The sequence below is a fragment of the Harpia harpyja genome, chromosome 21 (genome assembly GCF_026419915.1).
Source record: "Harpia harpyja isolate bHarHar1 chromosome 21, bHarHar1 primary haplotype, whole genome shotgun sequence".
Taxonomy (NCBI): domain Eukaryota; kingdom Metazoa; phylum Chordata; class Aves; order Accipitriformes; family Accipitridae; genus Harpia; species Harpia harpyja.
The window spans coordinates 4,554,201-4,575,950 of record NC_068960.1 but is presented as its reverse complement, the minus strand read 5'-3'; the positions used below and the strand labels follow the sequence as shown (position 1 = coordinate 4,575,950).

At 46.4% G+C, this 21,750-nt stretch overlaps 1 protein-coding gene across 4 annotated transcripts in view; it reads right to left on the bottom strand.

The window, feature by feature from the left end:
- FBXL18 (F-box and leucine rich repeat protein 18) overlaps positions 1–21,750 on the bottom strand; it is a 40,978-nt gene that overhangs the window by 14,850 nt on the left and 4,378 nt on the right. For 2 of the 4 annotated variants that reach the window (XR_008232824.1, XM_052772919.1), the window contains exon 4: positions 19,066–19,284. Coding sequence is in view for 3 of the 4 variants with exons in the window: in XM_052772919.1 (XP_052628879.1) it covers positions 19,066–19,284 (219 nt within the window). In the remaining variant the exon portion in view is untranslated. Of the gene's footprint in view, positions 1–1,300; positions 7,283–15,976; positions 16,550–19,065; positions 19,285–21,750 lie in introns of those variants that run through there. The other 2 variants (XM_052772917.1, XM_052772918.1) reach the window with 2 other exon arrangements.

Sequence of the window (21,750 nt, the reverse complement as noted above, 5' to 3'; positions counted from 1 at the left end):
TGGTGCAGTACCTTGGATCACTGTGGAGAGACCACAGCACACGTGCTCTCCTGCAGTCCCACCACAAGTCCTGCACGGATGCACTCACCTTTTAAAAACTGATCACACATCAATTTTGAGTGATCTCCTACTGCTTCACCTACCTGGGGTGAGTTGATTTAAGCATGTGGTTACATGAGCTGCACCATTTTCCACCAAGCTGTGCCTCCTGCATGTTTGCTTTGTGGATTTTTTTAATCCAAAGTAGGTGCTGCAAGTACCTGAAGCCAGGTTTCCCCGTGTATCACTATCCTGTGCCCTAGAAACAGCAACACAACAGACAGCTCAATAGGATGTATATTTTCTTTAGCATTGACCAGCCTTTCTGCGCAGGCAAGCCCAGAGGCTGGCACTGCCCCAGCTGTATCGTGCACAGGGCTGTGGTCCAGCACATCCATCCCACTCCCTTCCACCCCTTCAATATTTGGTGGCAATAACGTTTTCAGCCACCACTGCAGGCCCCCAGGATCCAGGGACCACACGTCTGCCGTGGCTGCAAGGGCAGAACTGCTGCTGCCAGGGTAGGTTAATGCCTGCAGTTTCCATCATCACAAGCAGCTCATGCTGTCCGCTTCCACCACACCGGCTTCCCCTTCCCACAGCCTCAGCCATCCCAACTCAACTACGTCCACGCAGTCATGGTGGCATTAATGGGACTTTGGCCACGCCAGTTCACATTTAACCAGACCCTTGATTTCAGCTCTTGGCTTCACGCAAAGAAGCAGTGCAGGTCCAGACTGCTGCCCGAGGGTTGGAGTGGTCGGAGCAAGGCGTATGTTGTAGCCTGGGGTTTCTCAGAGTAGCGGACCTTCTGCAAGTCACTTTGGTTCACTTACCCAGGGATAACGGTTGTTTTGTCCCACAGCAACACAGCTCAGCAGTTGAGTGCTCGGAGATCCATGGAGGAAAAGCATTTCCTAAACACAAACTAGCTCCTTCTTCAACGTGCAGCTGAGCCCACAGCCATAAGCACCAAGGTGCACAGAGCAGCATCCGCAACCCTCAGACCTGGGGGAACAAGGCTCTAAACCCCATCAGCACCACTCACCCCAGCACTCCCAGCGGGTGACACTTCCACAGCTCCCAGTCCAGAGTGGGGCTACACCCAGGCACATCCCTGCCCACGTACACCTCACCGCAGCAACTCACTTCACATTGCTTGAACTTAAAATGCGACACCAAAGCATGCTTCCTAGGAGGATGGCTTTGGGCTTTGGTTTTAAAGGGAAGTAAAAGGCAGGAGGCAATGAGAGAGACCTGGTTCAAAATCAGTTTCACTCTTTATTTGAAGTTTTACATGCCACCAGTGTACATGAAAGTTGCACATTCTGAATTCGACTCACTACTAGAACAAAAGGCCAGATGCAAACACAAGTGTCAAACGAGCGCACAGATGGAGGAGCCCGAACCGAGGAGCTTGTCGGTATTTGTGACCAGGCTGCGCCGCATCCTGATGGCACTTGAGGCATCAGAGGCGAACCCACAGTTCTGAAGGCCACCTCCCTTTGCCATCTCCAGGGCGTTGGTTGTGACCTGGGTCTTCTCTCCTAAAGCAGCACCGTTCTCTTTAAACAAGCTAAAAAAGCAGTTCTGGTAACATCTCTACCAGAACCGAGGGTGTTTGGAGACCAACTGCCCATTTAATGCTTTTCTGAATTCCCCTTTCTATCAATGCCAGCAGTTTTTACAATGAGAAACAATTTCCACCCGCTGTTTATAGGGAGAGACGACAGAAATAGGGACTCTTACACTGACATTTCATTTTCAAAGAAAGTTTTGATAGAAAAACATTTTCCCCAGCAGCCTTGGGCAGGGAGTTGCAGCTTCCACTTCAAAGGACAAACTTCAAAAACAAATCCAGTGTCCTAATGGTTTTGTGCTACATTACTTAATTGTCATACAGCTAATTAGCAATGCCTGATTTCACATTCTCTGTACATAGATGAAGTTCACAAAAGAAGGGGCTACTTAAAACAATAAATAAAACAAGGCACCAGGCAGCCAGACTCCGACAACATTAACATAAAACGTTACACTTTACCATTTAAAAAACTGAAATAAAAACCCCATCATGATTAAACCTATATTGATCTGTCTTCCTTCAGATCTCAGAGCTTTGAATCTCTGCAAGGAAGGGGGGAGAACGCAACGCAGGAAGCGGGGGCTTAGCGTGCGCGTCTGTGTATGTATTTTGCCAGTGTGCAGCAGAGATCTTTAAAATTCTAATTATTTCCCTATCACCAAGTAAGATCAGGATCAATAGATGGTACAAACTGACCCCTTTCCTCGAGTGTCAGGGGGAAATTAAAAAAAAAGAAAGGGGAGGGCGAAACGAGAGCGTCAGAGGTCAATGCCACAAAACAATAGATATTGATGTCTCCATTCATTTCAAACAGCGGAAAGGTCAATGCCTCCCTTGCTTCATGTTTTATGGCTGAAATCCTGCTGCTAACAGCAACAATGTTAGTAGTCAGACCTCATCCATCCTTTTTTATTATTATGATTATTTCTAACCAGGTTAGCCATTTTGAAAATTTGACGAAAGCTGGGAAGCAGCAGTGGGGGGCAGGGTAGGAGGAAAAGAGGGGAAGGTGCCCTGGAAATTAATGGAAGGGATGGTTTCCATTAGTTTTCGAGCCTGCCTGTCCCCCCACCTGTGCTCCGGTTTGTCCCTCGCTGCCCCCTAAAAAATGAAAAGGGCCTGAGGCAACATCTCTTCACTATTAATCATTATTCCCCGTACAACATCCCAATTGGTTTCTATGGAAATGATTCTCCTGCTAGAGTACCCCGGCTGCCTGCGCATCTAATCAAAGAGGCAGGAGAGCTGCAGTGGAAGGAGATTTGCCTCTGCAATACCCAGCATGGCTCGCATGGTTCCCTGCGCAGGTCTCCCTGCAGATAGGGAAGAGGAGCTTTGGATGGACACTCTCTGCTGGGACCAGCCAAGGGGGGATCGCATCTCACTTAAACAGACAAAATAACCCTTCTGCACCGATTAACTCTGCAAACGGAAAAGTCCCACATTTCTGCAGCTGTGGGGGGATACCCCGTCCTAAAAAAGGGCTGCTGGGAGAAAGTACCCAGCACCTCACAATGCACAGTACGTCGCCCGAGGACTTTCATGCCTCTGAAGATCAGCAAGGCAAAGGGACAGATCCTGCTCTGCTCCCCTGGGAGTCTCACACGCCTCAGCAGAGGAGGAGGTAGTCATGCGAATTAAAGCGAGCAGGGTTGCTGCTCTGCTACCCGTCAGCCTGCATTAGCAACCCCAGCCCTGCCCTCTCCCCCCAAGGCAGCACCACCTCGTCTGGAGGGGAAAGCGTTTTGCACCCCTGCAAGCTCCCTTGCACGAGGCGGGTGAGCCCTCCCCTTTCACAAGTGGGGAAACTGAGGCCAAGTCTCACGGTGTGTGTCTGGCTTCCAGTTGGAGGTCCGGGACGCGGTCCTGCCCTGCCTCCTTTCACTCCCATCTCTTCTCCTCCTGCCGAACCACCTCCCCAACAGACGAGCGACTGCAGTCCAAGCTCTCCTGAAGGATGAGGCAGTTGCCACACAGCCCCCTTTCCCAACTGAGCAGTGGATACACTGCCGTTTTCTAAAGCAACCATGAAATCAGCTTTGTAAAACGGCCGAGGAGGCAGTCCTTTAACCCACAGTCCTTCTAAGAAACCTACCGAAACACCGATGACTTAGCCCTACCCAATTCCCCCCACCAAAACCACTGTCACTGTTCAGGTCTAGACCCTCCCAGCCTGCAGGAACCAAATGCTACTTTGCTAAACAAGACTAGCAGAGCAGCAAACAACTTCTGATTTTACACGCTAATGGCACTTGTCCCAGACTATCCTTCTCCCAAAGAAGCGCAGACACCTCGTTGGTGGTCAAAGCTAAGATTTCTTCTGCAGTCCCCAAAGATCAGAGGTCTGATTTGGAGCGCAGCAAGAGACACGCCAGCAGGGACTGGGAATCCTGCAGAGGCACTCCTTGCAAGAAGGGCACCTTCCGTAATTGAATTCATTTATTTTAGACTACGGACAGTGGCATCAGCAGGCTCGGAGATCACCTCATTAGATGCTCACAGATAGCGGGAGGGAGATTTCTGGAGGGAGGGAGAGAGATTTCTGGAGAGAGGGGATAGAGACCAGAGAAAAGGAGGGGGGATTTCATATTAAATAAAAGCTAGGAACAAAACACCCATCTCTCCGTTCTCCTCTCCTCCTCTAATGCTGTACGCCAGAGTCTCAGCGCTGAGTGGGCTCCGAGTCCCATATATTGCTCTGCTCAGAACATATGGTGCTATGTTTAATAGCCCGGCTCTGCCAATTGGGGACTATTAGGGTGGGTTCTTTTCCCAGTGTAAATGTTGCAGAATATAAATTGTAATTAACACCGATGCCAAAATAGCACTTAGAGAAAATAAGCACATTATTAACATCTGGTGAATCCTGCCTGGAGTGCAGAAGCAGCGGAAATTCTCACTCACCATAAGAGGATTTGTAGTAGAGATATCGAGCATTGGCCCAGAGTTGGGGAGTCGGGGGTGGAAGGAGTTTTTAGCTCTTTATCGCTATTTGTGGTGCTATCTTTATTGCCTGTAGGTGACTTTTCCTAGCCCCGATTATAACTGGTAGCGTTTGCATCAGGACTTCTGACCTGCTTGCATGAATACAGATGTCTAAACATCATACTCCAGGCAACAGAATAATGGCATTATAAAACATGCCTGATTGCCTGCCCCCATCTAGCAAGACACGAGGCAGATGGGTATCGCTTTGCCAAGCAAAAGGTACAGCATGTTTCATCAGGTTACTCTAACCCCCAAGACCAAAGGGTTAACACCACCATTAAGCAACAGGTGTTTTTTGAGTTTTCCAGCAGGACAGGAACAGGCAAGCTGGCGGTTTTGCCAAACTCTTGCCAGTGCCACAGCATGTATGTGGAGGGGAAATCCCTGCTGAGGATGGCAATGGCCTCGCTACTGTAGGACGTACCAAACATTGGGATTCCTCCACAGGACCAAACAGGTCCCCTTAGGCATCAGAGAGCTGGATCCCTACCCTCAGCCTTCCCTCTACCCTGCCCTGAGGCTAGAAGCACAAGGAGGAGAAAGCAGCTTTGCAAACACTCGCTGCCTAACCCTGGCTATTTATTCTAGGAAAGAAACCCGGACAAAAACTAGGCAGAGCTGAAGTGGCCAGAACTGGACAGAGCAGTGGCTCGTGTTCCTGCCAAAAAGTACATCTGATTTGCTGAAGTGAGGGAGAAGGAGAGAAGAAGCTGTTGGAGAGGGAGAGAGGGATTCAAACAGGCAAGTAATATGACAAGAGGTAGAAAAAACGACCTCGTTGGGAGAGTGGGAGAGAAAACAGTGGCAGGATGCCAAGAACAGGGCACCAGCTCCTTGCACTCACCCGCACGGTGTCTAACCTGAGGCAGAGTCTCAAATACTTCGGAGGTGATCGCAGCTCAGCTGCAGCCGTTCCCAGAGGAGCACGAGCTGGCCTCACCACCTTGTTACCGGCCGCAAACCAGCGACCGCTGCTGGCACCCTGTCCTGAGCAGGGAAGGGAGAGAAACTCAGGGCAGACAGCAAACACATGCAGGGGTTAGTTTTAGCAATGCACAGACCTGTGCTAGTAGAAGGCTAACATTAACCTGCTCGTTAACACCATAACCTACCGGAGCACAAGGGTTACCACAGTCTGTCTCAAGATTTACACCTGCAAGACAGATTTCCAGGCAGGTTCACACCTGACTGATGGGAAAGTAAAGAGGGAAAGTCCTCCAAAGCTGAGATGCATTTTGCTCTCAAATCCATCCCATCAGTCCAGGCTTCCTACGAACGACTGATGGCAGAACACCATTTGGGAGATAGCATCTTGTGTAGAAAATGCCAACAAGGAGATGGGGACATCATCTTTGGACAACACTGGGCCTCCCCAGAAAAGCACTGCTCAACACTTTAGGGAGTGTTTAGGTGGAGAAGTTAGACAGTCCTGGCTGATAGCTGTTTTGCAGAAGACAGACCCAGTGTGCTACCACAAAATACTCCAGCAGAAGGGAAATCCGACTGCCACCCAGAAACGTAGCTCCAGGAATTTGTAACTTGGCTTTTGGTACAGCTGTCTGATGCTTTCAAAAGTGCTCAGTAAATAAGGCAATATGAAAGTGATCCAGACCACTACTGATGCCTGAGGAAGTTCTGTGGAGCAGAGAAGCCGACTGAAATCACACTGTGAAAATACTTCATAACATCTCTAAAATTAGCATGAGCTCAAGGCATGGGATCTAAGGACAGAACTGGAACACTGCATTCCCATCTACACTGCAAGACAGACTGCATTTAAATCAGATCTGAGCCTCAACTTATTCACTGTAGGCACCATCCACCCTAGGACAAGGATTTCCAAAAGAGCTGAGAAATTATTCCACCAGACTGATGGAAACAGCATCAGCAAGAACATACCATGGTCAAGGTGCTAATGACCTTAATTTGTTATTCAAAAATAAAAAAGAGTCCTTGTGGTACTTCTCAATAAAAAAAAAAATTCTTTAAATATCTCTGATTGCATGTGTGTGACTACAAATGCGTATTTGTAACATAGAAAAGATGCGATGCACTTTAACTGAGCAACACATTTTTGTGCCTCTTAGCTGGCTTAGGCTTTCTACTTTGCCAAAAATAGACAGAAGCAAAGAATGATTTCCACCAATATCACAAAGCACACTGCCAAAGTACATGGGGGCCCTTAGGAAATACACCAGGCGACACAGGGGAAAGAGCATCGTTAAGTCAGTTTCTCTTACCGTTAACTTCAGTAAAATAACAAAACAATTCATATTAACCACAAGGAAATACTCATCAGATTCCAGAAGCCTTTGAGACAGGATTTTCAGATGCAAGCAATATCCAATAGGTGTTTCCCCACTGCAAAGGACCAGCTGTTTTTAATTTGCAATTGCACCTATTTAAAGTGATTGTACAGCATCCAGTGAGGTGGCCAGGAGCTGAAGATGGGGAATCCAGGCCAATAAGAAGCTATTTGTGTGCTCACGCTGACTGTCCTTTCCATGCTGTGACAGTCACCACCACAAGTTGGGAGGTTCCTCGGCCACTCTGCTTTTAAACAAGGTAATTTCATCCAAGTGCCGCATGGGGACATCTCTGATGACCTCTGTCAAGTCCTCATGAAGCAGAGGGAAAATGACGACATTTAATGCAGGGCGGTCCGCCTGGAAGCTAAATCAGACACAGGTTATTAGCTGAGGAAAAATACGAATTCTCCAGTGCAAGAGGAGGGGATTGCATGGATATAGATCATGCAGTGGTGGGGGCAAGGAAGGCTTGCTCAGAGGAGGCAGGAGGGGCAGCTGGAAGTCAAGGTCTCCCACTCCCCTCTCCATGTGTCAGCAGGGAGTGCAGGCTGGGCTTGTACTCCTTTTCAGCAAGTCTGTTGAGCTGACGCAAGCCCAAATTAGGCCTAACATGGGGAAGGAGGAAGAAGTTTTAAAAAATTAATAAATAAATCACAACATATAGGTATTCTTAGAAGACCAGAGATCCTAAGCACTCTGCCTGAGCTGGGCAAGGTGCTCAGAGATAACAATTTAAACCACCTACAAACCAGTGGCAAGTTGCAGAGCCATTAAGAAAATCAGGCCAGAGTAGTGCCAGGCATTCTCTCGGGGTTGAGCCTGGGATTATCACTTCAGGCTGGGTTGTTCTGCATGCAGAGTCTACACTCTGCAATTAGAGCACAGACAAGTTTAGAAAGCTCAAATCTGCAGATAAGCATTTAAGTGTGCGCGCGCACACACACGCGCGCGCACGAACTGCAGCCTCCTTTTTAATCCGAGTTGCAGAAAACCTGTCTTGGCACCACAGGAATTTGCCCTAACAGAAACACAAGCAAGTATCCCTGTTTGCCACTTGAATTTTAGGTTCCAGTTTCTGAATCTACAGCCTCAGTCTTTTGGTCCCCTCTCAGAGAAATCTCCACTCTCCTCCTGCCCTCCCAGCTCTTCTTGCCAACATCACACCACTGGGTCTCCCTTCTAGCACACATCCCAGACCTTGCAAACAAGAGGCCTGATACGACAACATGAGAGAGAAGCAGCAGGGTTGTAACTACAGAGCAGAGGAAGAGAACAGCAAAAATTAAAGCCATTTATACAATGTAAAAAGAACCATAAAAAAAAAGCTCAGGTCCCCATCAGCAAGTGCTCTACATGATAGCAACCTGGTGAGTAAGAAAACATGGGGGATAACATTGCATAACAAGAATTCTGTCTTTTAAAGCTGGGGGGTAAAGGGAAGTTATGCTACAGCTTAAGAGTTACACCCTTAAGATTAAAAGACTTGTGACTATTGGCCCCATGCCACCAAGATGCTTCCTCCAAACTGTGTGACAAGGGCCAGTTCATTATCACTCTAAAGGAGGCAGAGTCAAACTGGCAGCACCAGACCCTTGAGGCTGAACCAAGTTGTGTTGGGTCAAAAGAGGAGTTCACTGCTCAAACTTCTCTTAAACAGATGTGTGTCTGGAAAATTCCCAGCTCATCTCTAGCTCTGAAACAGCCAGATTTCTGTCAAACAGAAAGGGAACGGCTGCAGATTTGGCTGCTGGAAACACACATGAAAATCCCAGGTAGCAATACGGCCAGCTGAAGAAAAGGCCATGAGAGACTGACATTTCCTGGGAGACAGAAAGGATATTCCCATCCACAAATGATTTGGAGTAGAGCAAATCTGTAGCAGAGAAATTCCCATTCCAAGGCTAGTTGCTCAGTCCTGGTGGGTTGAATTAATTTGCCTGAACCTAAGTAGCTGCAGGAGTAAGGATTTCCAGCAACAAAGCTACCTGGGGCAATTTTATATCTTTCTGCATCACAGACCTGCCCTTCATGCCTCACGCCTAAGGGCTGGCAGAAAAGGACACCACTCCTTGAGTGGATCTGGGGGCTTGTGTAGGAGCTGCGCAGTTTCTTACTTCCACAGCACTGCCTACAAGAAATCAACCAGCAAATAACCGCTGATCTGGGAGGCGGTTGGTAAAGTCTGCAGTGAAATTACATAAAATACAGCAAATGTCTCTTTGATAGTCCCACCTCTGCCTCAGCTCTTCGTGTTTCTTATCCAACACCACAGTCCTGCAGAGAAAATCATGTTAATAGACCAAGTTTACTGAAGTTCAGCTAGGAAGAAACAGCCATCTCCCCAAGGCAAAGAAACCTCTGCTTCTTTCTTTGTATATAGACTCTCCCAAATTAGATCTGCATGCTGCCTTCTCACCGTATACAAAATTGTAGTTTATAAGCAGCCTTTACATGTAGCTATAAAAATGAGAACCTAGACAAGTTTACATGACAATCTGCCACCAAGACAACTGAAAAACCCCCACACAGTAAGTACACCTTCCAAAGAGGCTGGATTTATATGAGAGGTTTGAACTTGACCTTAAAAAAAAAAAAGAGAGAGAAAGAAAAAGAGAAAAAGAAAAAGAAAGCTTTGTCATTTTCTCCCCCCCTCAACAGGAAACTGTATGTTACTGCAAACCTTGTAAATTCCATACCCCAGCAAGTTGACGCCGGAGAATTCTTTCCATGTACAATTTGCGTGATTTAAGAAAAAAAAAAAAAATCAAATGCACATGGTTCACTATTATTCTCAGCTAAATGTGCGTGCAAAGCCTCTCCTTTAACTGCCTGTTAAAAAACACCCTGATTTTAACGAGCAGCTGTCATAATGTTAAACTGGGATTAGCAGTTCCCAAAAGCAGACTCCCTCCGCAATCTATGCTCCTTTAGTCCTTCCCCGGAAGGCAATTCCTTTCTTCATACACCTGTCCAGGTGGGCTAGATTAAGTGAGAAGCACTTAGAGCACTAGTTCGAAAGGCCCCAGGCATGGGGAGGAGATAACAAGAAGGGGAAGAGATTGAGTTAATGAGTTGCAGAATAGCTCCTGTAATCTTCTTGACGGTTCTTTCCTCATTCCACACCTGGATGGACTTCAAACTGGATCTACCTCTGCAAGCACATGGCTTGTAAAATTAAAACCCGAAGGACAGAGAAGGATGTCAACCTGGGGAGACAAAAGAGCTGCAGTTTCAGACATGAAACCCTGCTTTTCTTCCAAGGGAGAAAAGCCAAGGATATGCTTGCTTGCTCTCCCCTACAAAACCTCCAGACTAAACTCATCATGATTAATTAAATGAAAGCAAGTTTTCTAGGCAACAGACTAGCAGCCCCTTCAAAACAGATCCTTTAATCAGAAACAACCACTGGGATAACAAAGAAAATACCCCCACACGCACATATTTTCCAGCATAGCCTCTGGTCCAGCAGACTCAACACCAAACCAACAACCACCCAGCAGCAAGGAGGTCTCTGAAGTGTCCTCATTTAGATGTGGACACATAGTGGCCCTGACTTCAGCAGCTGGCCAGAATCATCCATGGAGCTGGGAAACAAACAGCAAAGCGCACCTTGTGTCACAAATTCCTCCTAGCATCAGCAGAGGTATAACCTCACTCTACAGTTAGACCTTGAACAGGTTGCATGTGACTGAAAGGGTTAATGACACTTTGTTATTTGTCTCCAAAATTATCCCAGAACAGGTGTGGACTGGCTGCAGTAAGGTTATTTTCAAGTGAACAGCTTGGTAAATAGCCTAACACTACCGTCTCAATTACTTCCAACCAGCGTGGCAGGATCCAATATGTAGGTCAGGGACAAAGTCAAAAAGAAAGAGAAAAAGTCTAAAGCAAGGCTGCACTTTGATCAGATTTCCTCGATTTTAGCAAGACAAAAGAGTCACTCCCTGGAATGCAGTTATCTCCCGGCAAACTCTAGCAGTGTGTGTTTTCAGACATACCTCTCCAGAGAGGCCAGTGAGTCCCCAGGACTCCACTTGCTGATAGAGCTAAAGGGCAGCCCAAAGCCAGAGGAGAATCTCACCAGCCAGCCTGTAGCGATGGATTATGCTCCCCCTGCAACTCTCTGCACCACAGACCCCAGAAGATGACAGCTCCACTGTGTTAGGTGCTGCTCAGACTTACCTTCCCTTACGGGGAAAGGAAAGGACAAGACAGTATTTGGGACTGCTGAATGTATTTCCCCTTGAGATTTCCAGAGAAACCTAAGAAAAGCCCTATGCCAAATTCAGACATTTCAGCACATCCCACTTCACAAATGCTGGCAAGCGGGAATAAGGGCACACGAGGTGGTATAATTAAGAACTGGCAACAAAAGCAGCACACACCAGATAAAATGAGGAAATACGGCATATCAGGAGTGGATCAAGGCCACGTTTTTTAACTCCACAAGCTGCGATGAGCTTATGGGAAAAGTAGCTCTAAAGAAGAAAAGCAAGGAAGGAAACCAGGAGAAGCTTGATTTGGGGGAACAGAGCAGATGTAGACAGTGGTTTGCATGACTCTCACAGTAGCAACGCAGTCTCTGCTGCAGTTGCACACCTTCTCCCCCCTCCACTTAGACTTCCCCCCCAGGCTGGTGAGCTGCTTCTGGAGAGGCCCGAGTTTCTCAAGAGAAGGGCATTCAGACCAAGTCACTTTCTGCCATGTACACAGCTCTTTTGCCCACATGCACAAAAACTCTGTTAATCCTCCACCAGGCACAGCAGAAGTCTGTTTTCACTGGAAGACTTGCTCACATCTGAAAGTTCAAATATGGCATCTGTCTTGAAAGCTTCAGCCAGCATACCTGAGCCAGGCTGGAAACTCCCGTCCCTGAAGCATGGCACGGTAGAACAGAGGAAATGCCAGGACAAGCTGGAGCAGCTGACAAGTGGCATGACCCAACATACAAACACACACTTTTCTCATCTTTTAAGGGAAGGCCAGACATACACTTAAAATTTGTTCCACTGGCCGTGCCCTGAACCCAGTACCGGGGAACTGCAAAAGCTCTCCTTGCTTACAGTGACTGCCAATAGTGTAAAATGAAGCTTCTCCAGAGCATCTTCCAGCCATGCCAAAGAAACTGCAGGTGGGATTCCCCCAGGCCCATTCCTCTGTGAGCAGGGAGGACCTTTGCCCCCCGCTCATCCCTCAGAAGCCTCTCAAGAGGGGTCCAAAGCCTCCACACACTGACTCTAAAGCAGACCCATTCCTTAGTGCCATTCTCACTTCCAACCCTGCCAGAGTACCAGTGCTGAGCAGACTTCATTTTCTAACCTCAGAAACGGACTTCAAAAGTTCCAGAGGAAAGCTGTTGTGATTCATCAGGTTGCTCTTAACTCCACACAATGAGATATTTCTTCCGTAAAGTGTTTTCCTTTAAGGGTGTCTTCCATCCCCTCATGTCTACATGGACAAACTGGCATTCTCCCAAGGCCTGCGATTTCCCCTCACCTTAAGTCCCATCACTACAGCCTCCAATCTGAGACAAAGGGGTATAGATGGGACTCTGGAAGTCATTCGCAGACAGCACTGCCAACTCTCCCATTATCTTCAATGCAGCATCCTCTGCCACTGCATCGTGCCATGGGGAAGGAGCAATACATGTCAGACTCATCCCAAGTAGAGGCAAATTACATCTCTCTACTGTGGTTTCTCTCTGTAAGGCATGAATGACACTCCGCTACTTCTCCTGTGAACTGAGGTTTATATCAAACACGCTTGCAGATCGAGGTTCTTGCATTATTTTGCCAGCTGAACTCTGCATCAGTCAAATGTGACCGGACAATTAGAGGGGGAGGGAATAAGAACCCAAAGAGCAATGCCAGAGCGCCCAGGACACGTCCTAGGGGAGTGCTCTGCCAGAGCAAGCTGAAAGTTATTTCCTAATCTCTTCCACAAATTAAAAAGCTACTGCAATAACGGCTCAATTAGATTTATTTTACTATGGAAATGCTTTAAAGCTGCAGTTAATGCTTCCGTTCAGCCTTTTACACCCTCATGAAGAGAAAGCACAACAGTGCTATTCCAATATTATTTCTCAGCCAAGAAAGAGAGGAGGACACTTCTTGAAACCTATTTCATGCACAAACCAATCTACCCACTAAGGAAGGTTTCAGGACTGAATTCCCTTCAAAACCCATGAGCTAGCAGTTAGAACAAGCCATTTGGGTCAACCGCAGGAATGCATTTAAGAAGGGGGTATGTTAGTACCCCCAAAAGAAGATACATTAATATGCCAAACTGGGGATGGTCCCACAAGCCGTGCTGGCTTGTAAAGTATTTGAACCCACCCATAAACAACAACCCTGGTAGACCAAAGGTGTCCGGGCCACACCTCAAGCAGAGTCAGCCTTTGCCAAGCCCGCCGAGGAATTCTTGGGTAACGCAAGCTGACAAGGATGCAGTTTGTTATTCAGTCTGTGACAGAATGATTCAGGGGTTTCCAAGAGCAGGAAATGAAACAGACAATGAAAGCTGGAACAGGATGCTAATGATTCACTACACCAGCCTAGCGATACATTAAGTCTTCTGCAATCAGACGCAGGGCCTGAGCCCACAACATGCTTAGGCTAGCGGAGTGGGATTGGCAGCTACCGTGCTGGCTCTGGGATCCAGGAAAGCCAGCAGTGTACTGAGAGGGACTTTTTCAAGGTCAGAAGGAAGAGAAGGTGGTGAAGGGATGCAAAAACAGCTTGAAAATCTCAAATAAGCCCTAGGTGGTAATACCAGCTTTTTGCAGTGTCAATACAATTGCAGCAGTCAGGTGGGCAGTGCAGGAGGGACGCTGGAGGACTCTGCTGAATTCAAAGATGATCTTGCATTCGCTTACTGTCCTAACAGCCGCCTCTCACCCAATCTAACAGTAAAAAGGATTACCCAAAAGGGCTTTTCTGAGGCCAAGCCCGCAATGAGAATCCAGGCAAGAGGAATACTGCAGGGATATCCAGGGCAATAGCAACAAGGGAGGGGGGAACACTTAGCTCCGAGGTGAGCGAAAATTTATTTGTGATAGTTCAGTCCTGTGCTAAATGCCAGGAGAGGGACTGGCTCACTCAACCCTTTCCAAATACTCAGTTTCACCCCCATGCTCCCACCTGGAAGCCCTATTTCTGCAACTGAATCCCAGGAGGGTGCTTCATCCCTTCAGCGAGCATCATGGCTCTCACAGCCACACGGGGCCACTGGAATCAGCAGTTTAAGAAAAGGTAAGATCCAGCCAAGACTTTCATGTTCAAAAAGGACAATAACAAGCTGGGGAAAATTTAGGTAATGCTACAGAAGCTTGAATAGTAAGATCTAATGCAGACTGAAATAGCTATTCCTGGAAAGTGGCAGGAGTCCTATTGTGAATGTCACTTCAAACTAAGCAGTGCTCATACCTGACACAGGCAGAAGGAAGGTTAAGTTAGTGTTTCTCTTTCTCCGGGTCTTGGATCTCCAGAACAGGCAGGTTGTCCTGAAATTGTAAAATCCTCTGCACTTTCTAGCACTGGTTAACCCTCAGAGTCACCCAAGTTGCACACTCGCTTTGCAAAGCCATTTGCTGGAGACAGGTAGCCAGCATGGCTAGGGGAGCAGGGGCAGAGAGCTTGAGCTAGGACTGCCCATTCCCCACTCCGACCCCACAGCTCTTGGGGGATGCTGTACCAGGACCCCTGCCAGCCCCAGCCCTCTGCACCTTCTCCCAGCAGCTATCAGACCCCAGGAGATTACAATAACGCTTTTGGGAGACATGAGCAGCTGAGCCCAGCTACCCACCCACCTCCCCAAAACACACTTCAGCTGCACCACGATCTTTCGCTTGCTGACCACGCTCTCTACCGTGGCTTAACTTGGATTGCATTTCTATAAATCACAACTCGCCTCTATGCCTTGACACTTTCCCCCCACGTATGAAGAATCCCTAATGACACCGTGCTCTCAGAGATTTTTTTGTTTTGCTTTGTTTGGGGTTTTTTTATTGTTGCTTTCTTGATCTTTTCCAAGGTGTGTTTTCAAGGACTTTTCACAGGATTGTATTGTCTGGTGTTGTAGAGTCCTTGAAATCATTACAATGATAGGAGCTATCTAAACACTTAAGCTAAAACCAACAAAATTCTAATGGAACACACTGGAAACAAAACCTGTCTTCGAGGCCAGGGGGATATTTGCCAAAGCATTTCCCATCCCCTCTCCCAGCCTGTTTTCTGCTGGTAAGCTTCACCAGGAAAGCAACTTCTCCTGCACATTTGTGAAGTACCCACTAACCACGCTATGTAGCTGTGCAATCCTGAAGTCATCCAAATTCCTTGCCCGCAAGATTTCTGGGGCAGAGAAATACAGGCGTATAAATACGATTATTTAGCATGCAACACATCAGTAAGCAGTGGGACACCTTCCATAGGTCACAGCTCCATCTACTGACTATTTCACAAAATAACAGTGTGGAAACCCTCGGGGAAAGCTGTTCGAAGCAAGCCCGGTCCCCCCCGGACCGGGCTTTGCATACACGGCTCTTTGCAAGCATTTAGAAAGAATCCCAGCACAGCAACTCAGCCCAAAAGGGACAAGCAAATCTCCCTTTTCTGCAGAGAAGCCTCTTTGCACAGCAACACGTCCGGGGTCACGCTTGAACCTACATACAACCGTGGGTCCTCGAATTGTGGTATTTTAGTGTTTCTGGAATTACCACTGCAGTGGTTTTAACAGAAGAGTTACTTAAACAAAGACAACACGCGCTTGGAGCTAAGCACTTTGGCAAAGTTAGGGTCCAAGCATAAAAGGGAAAACATTGTGTTCGTTAGATCTGCTACTATCTGAAGTGTGGCGGCGGCAGCAGCTGAGCACCATGTGATAGGAAAAAAAATGTCATTTTACAGAGAAACTGAGACTAGACCACTGTCACATGTGAAATCTGAGGAAGATCAGGGAAGTGGATATGGATCACTCAAGCCACATCTCCCACTCTAACCACTAGGCCCTTCTTATGTGCACAGAGTATCTCCCTGAACCATAAAGGAGATTACCCCTCCCATTCACATAGAAGAAAAAAGAATAAAGAAAAACACTGCAATGATTTATCTGCCCAGAGGGAAACAGTCTTCTCTAAAGCTCAGAGGAGACCTTGCCCTTGCAAGCCTCTTGTTTGCTGATGAGGGCTCCAAGATGAGTGCTGTTCTGCTTAGTGTGTTTCATTGCAAAAGAGGCAGAACTGAATCAGAGGCTTTTAATGACTTAAATGCATAAACTAATTTGTCCCGAATAGCAGCAAACTTCAACCAGAAAACTGCCCACAAGAAAGATGGACACCACAGAGCCTGGTTTAGAGCTGTCACAAGACTAACAGACACGAGAACAACTCTCTTTTCGGGCCAGTAGAACAGAAATACATAATACTAACCTTATTTTACAGTCAAAGGGAAGAGTTTGTGAATCAGTTCAGGCTTTAAGCCATCAGTGTGATGCAGGAGATTTAATACCCAAGCTCCCATCACCACACCCTGTATATACACCATCTTCCAGTACAACTGCGCAGCTGAAACCAGTCTGTTCTCCCTGAATCGGTCCCAACCTCTTCTGTGATCCAAACCCTCCTGTACATCCACATCTGAAAAAGGATTGCACCGGACTAGATTGCGTTTTCAAGCCCTCCCAGCTCTACCACCTGCAGCAAGCTAGTGTTGCATGCCCAGCCCTAGGCCTTTCCAGTTCTCACTCGCTTTTCTTCTCTTTTTAGAAGCATTGGGACAATGAGAGTCACTTTGGCCCCATCTCCCTGTTCAAGACCAGCAATCGCTTGGCAGCTCTCAGCCTAAACAAGAGCATCTCCATAGCCCTAAAACAGGAACTCTAACCCTTAATGGGACCTGAGGAATATGGATCAATTCCCCCGGCTCAAGAAAGGGAGCAAACAAAGAAAGGCTCACAGCCTTGCCTTCCCTCCTCTCGCCTCCTCCTTCCCACCCACTCTCCATGTTTTGCCCACACACGCAGCATCTGCACATACTCCAAACAAACAAATAATAATAATAAAAAAAAAAGGATAAATCACCTTATTTCATTCTGGCACAAGGATATATAACTTCAAACTTGCTACCCAATGGGCTCTTCCAATTTGAAACTTGGATTAAAGAGACACTAGCAGCACATTTTTAGAGGAAGCCATGCTGTGTGAATTAGAGCCTTATCCACAGGTTTAAGCAATGAACTAGCTCACACATGGATTTTACTGCACGTCTCTTTGCCCTTGGAGTAGCAGACAAAACGCAGTCAAAAGAAAGTCAATTTCTGACCCCATCTGAAGGCACATTTGTGCAAGGATGAGAATGGGAACACTGGAAAAGTCACGTGGTTAAGGACCCACTGATGGCTCATGGAAGACTCCAGGCTTTGCTTACAAATCATTTTCTGTATTTTTTTCCTTCCATTTTATTACTAGAGACAGTTGCATGAGAACGGGATCTTTGTTGCTTAGGAGAGCATCTGCTCCCACTGCTTATCCTCCTCCTGAAGTCATAATCTTACGTGACATCAAAATCATTTCCAGAGCCACCAATTACAATGTCACAGAGGATTATGACTTCAGGTGTAGAATTTGCAGTGGGAGCAGATGCTCTCTTCAGAGAAAAAAAAAAAACCAACACTTCAAAAAATCCTGTTTTCATACAAACTTCTCTATTAATAAAATACAAAAGAAGAAATATAGTATGACAGCCAGAACTGTTGCTAAATATAAAAATATTTTTTAACATTTCCACAAGGCATCAGCTGCTCTTTAGAAAGTTCCCAGGGTTTAAATTATTAAGAGGCACAGAATGTAGTGAGAATCTGTCCACAAGAGAGAAAAAGAGGGAGAAAAGACTGCAGAACAGCATATTTCTGCTCAGTAAGTGAACATTAAAATTTTGGCCAGTGCTGCAATGGCATCTCAGAGGGGAGGGCAAAATAAAAAATGGGAACTGCAGATTTTTGGTCCTTTCTAAGGATACCCCAAAGCACAACTGAAATCAACCATGAAATGTTTTTACAGATATGAAGCCCTGTGAAAAACAAACTCAAAGAATCCTTGTCACATCACAAGGAATTTACTTGGATGTTTCCAACAATCACTATCCCAGAAGGACACAGAGCCTTTTAGAGGCAGTAACGAACAATCTCGTGTGCAGTTTGGTAGGTAGCTAATATAGTCATAGGCTCTTCTGGATTTGATCTGCGGAAACAAGCCAAGTGTAATAAGTCAGCTTGAAGCTGGAGAAAGGCTGGGGGGGAGGAGCACCCTTTAGGATGCAGTAATAATGCCATGTGATTTGAAATTTTTATTAGAGCTTAACAGGGCAAAGCAACAGTAGGTGACAAAGAAAACAGACTGAAGGCGGAGAAAAAGCCTTATAGAAAAAAAAATTATAATGGAAAGTCTGTTGCATGGGAAATATTTTGTAAGATGACTGCCACTATCAGAAGATTTCAAAATGCCAAGCATAATTAAAGGCTCTCTTTTCAAATGCAGTTCACGGCTCACACACAAACGTTTCCCACCACGTGAGCCTCAGAACACTGCAAGGGGCCAAGCAAAATGCATTTAAGAACTGCCAAACGTGCAAAGGCAGTTTGTACCAATTCTCCCCCCCAACCCCACATCCCCCCACAAAGAAAAACGCTTCACAACAACCCTTTAAAGGCTTTGAATTGCGCTGCCAGGGGATTATCAGTAAGTGACATTTACAAGTGATTAGAGGACAGAGAATTATCTTAGTCACTTGTGGGAAAGGAGGAAAGCTTCAAGGTCAAATCTTTCAGTACTTAAAATGTCGGCAGATGTTTTGTTTACACAAAAAGTGTCATTTGATTTATGATGGAGCTTTACATCCAGAACTTCAACTCAGCCAACGGAACTGCAGAGAACATGGGTGGGAATGGAATCAAAAATTCATATAATACCTTCAAATATTTCACTGATTCACTCTTATTAAAATAAGAGGCTAGTTCATGTGCCAAGCAGTTACACAGTACCTATTAGCTTCTTGGAACAAGTGCTCCAAGCCATATAAACCTTGGCAAGCAAAGAAATGGAGATAAATCTTCAACAGCTCCAGAAATCCCACATCAACCTCTTTCTGCACTCACCTCCGGACAATAGATTGCTGGAGATTTTTGCAAACGGTAAGAGATTCTCCCATAAACATGTGGCACATGATGACCTCAAGGCAGTTGGCCATGAATGACATCACTGCGTCAGACTGCAGAGTCCCACTCCGGGAGACGATGCAAAGCCGCTGGAGAGAGGAGCAATGACTCAGTGCCTGGAAGAACTGGGCGCCGGCACAGAAGTATGGCTGTTCCAGCCTGCAAGAATAAACAAAAACAAGTCAATGGGCAATTCATGCCTGGGCCGCTTTCAGACAAGAGGGAAGACAACACATTCATGGGGGGCTGGCAAATGGAGCAACCAGTGTCCCCCACCGTCTGTTTCACTTACACATGCGATAACCTTCTACCTGCTTGCGCTAGCGGTATGGCATAACAAACCCGACATTGCAAGCTCAGAGCTCTTGCTTGCTAGTTACTCTTGAACACTGTGTGCTCAAGGACAAGGACACAAATAGGCAGAAAGGCCCTAAACTGCAGAATTCCAGCACCCGCAGGGAGTAACCCTGGTTTTGCAAGTTTTCCACAAAGCATGTTGGGTAAGATGGGCCTTAGGTCTGACCAGCAGATCCATTCTGGTCTTATGACAAGCACAGCCTGGTTTTTGCTACCTGATATCCACAGAGCAGTTGATGTGGATTTAAGGACTTAACTGCTCCAGTGCACCAAACACTGATCAAACTAGTCATCTTCAGTTTACTGCCTAGAGAGAAGCAGGCATGAGAAATCCACAATGAACGCATGCTGATGCACAACTTGGGCCTCTGAGCCAAGAGAGTGACCACAACCAGCGCTCTCCGGTAAGAGGATGGCAAAGGATCAAAGCTACTGCTCTCCCACAGGAAGAATAACCATCATCAATCCAACCTTTATCTTAAACACTTGGCCCAGAGAAGAGAGATGGGATCCTCTATCACGACTATCTGCAACCTTACGTCACAGCCCAGAGCAGGACAACAAAACGACATGGTGAAGCCATACCTGACCAACAAGGCGTCTATGTTTTAACCAGCAGCATAACTGGATGACTCCTTCACAGAAACCAGTCTGCAGGAAGCAGAACCTGCTCAGGGTTGGTGTCACCAGGAGAGTACATCTGCTTAGTGCAGATTTACTACAAGACAGAGCACTTGGGAATCCCAGTCATTGGGTCAGCAAGGCCAAGAGCTCCAAGAAGGTTAATCCATTAGGTGATAACAAGCTGTCGGTCCCAACCTGATCTGGATAATCTCTGCATGGGCTTTTGTAGTACGCAGGGATATCTCAGCAACTTAATCCTGTTAATTGATAAATTCTGCTTTAGAGACTCAGCCAGTGACTGCCCGTCAGGTAGCATTGCCTGAAGAGATCCTAACAGCCCATAAGCACGTTGGGTAATAGCTTAAAATTAATATTAAGGAGATGGGAAGCCTCTTGAGTTTTTCAACTGCGTTATTGGTCCACTGTAAATTCAGGACAAAAAGCACTGAATCTCCTGCAACCTTACAGCAAGTTTCTAGGTTAATCTCTGTGATGCGACAACCATACTTGCAATACTGCCTTTCACTCGCTAGATGACAATGTTGCTTTGGAATATCCCCTTAAACTAGTTTCTCAGCCCGGAAAATGGGGAGGGGAAAAAAGGGTAGAAGCAGCAGAGCATTAGCCAAATGAAAAGGAAACTACATTATCAGGAGGAAGTGCTAAACATTAAAATCCTCTTAAACCTATATAAAACCTTAGACTTTACTCAGGAAAGAACAATGACAGCTTACATCGAAAAGCCTGGCTGTTACAAGGAGACACCCTTGTTCGTCCTTTATTCAAGGCTCTACGCTGCCTCCCATCTTTATTGCTCTTGGCCTCCATTTCAAAGTCTCTGGAAACTACAGGGCCTAGACAGAGTGAAGCAACACTGCACACCCAAACCTCCTGTGCCAGATCTTAGCTCTTCCGTGGCTGTTTAGTCTCCTGAAGGTTAAAGATACATTCACATGACCCAAGCCATTAAGCTGCCATCCCTTAGATGAGAGACCAACACGCTCCTTGCCTGCTAGAAATGGGAAGTGGTGGAAAATTAAAACCCTCCTGAGGTGTTGTAGCCACCCTGGCTCCCTTCACTATTGCAATGCATCAGGAACATGCACACAAACACCAGTCTCAGCTGATGAGCAATAATTTTAGTCACACTGTCTTTGTGATCACAGGAGTGACCTTGCTGTTACTACTGTTAGCCATTTTACACCCATTTGTGAACAGAGGATGACAATGGGACTGACAGGTCTAGCAGTTTCACCAACAGAAGATGATTTAGGGAAAAAAGAAGGAAAAAAGCATGTTTCTAAAGTAATAACATTTGTGTTCATATAGACTGGCACAAGGAAACCATCATGGTTCGTGCCCCTTGCCTTCATAAGCACATTTGGGCTACCGTGAAGCTCCTTTGTGCACCCTTTAGGATCAGATCCTTGGTAGGACCCTTTAAATCCTACCAGGAGAGGAATGCCAACAGAACAAACTCTAAATTTGGAATGTTTTCAATATATTATCAAGAAAAGAAAAAGAAATAAAAAAATAAAAAGGCAAGACTTTAATACGAACCAAAGGCAGAAAAATATCTCATTGGGAAATCTGAGGAGAACTCTACATTACCTAGACATTGTAGGAGTCCCTTCCTGGAAATTT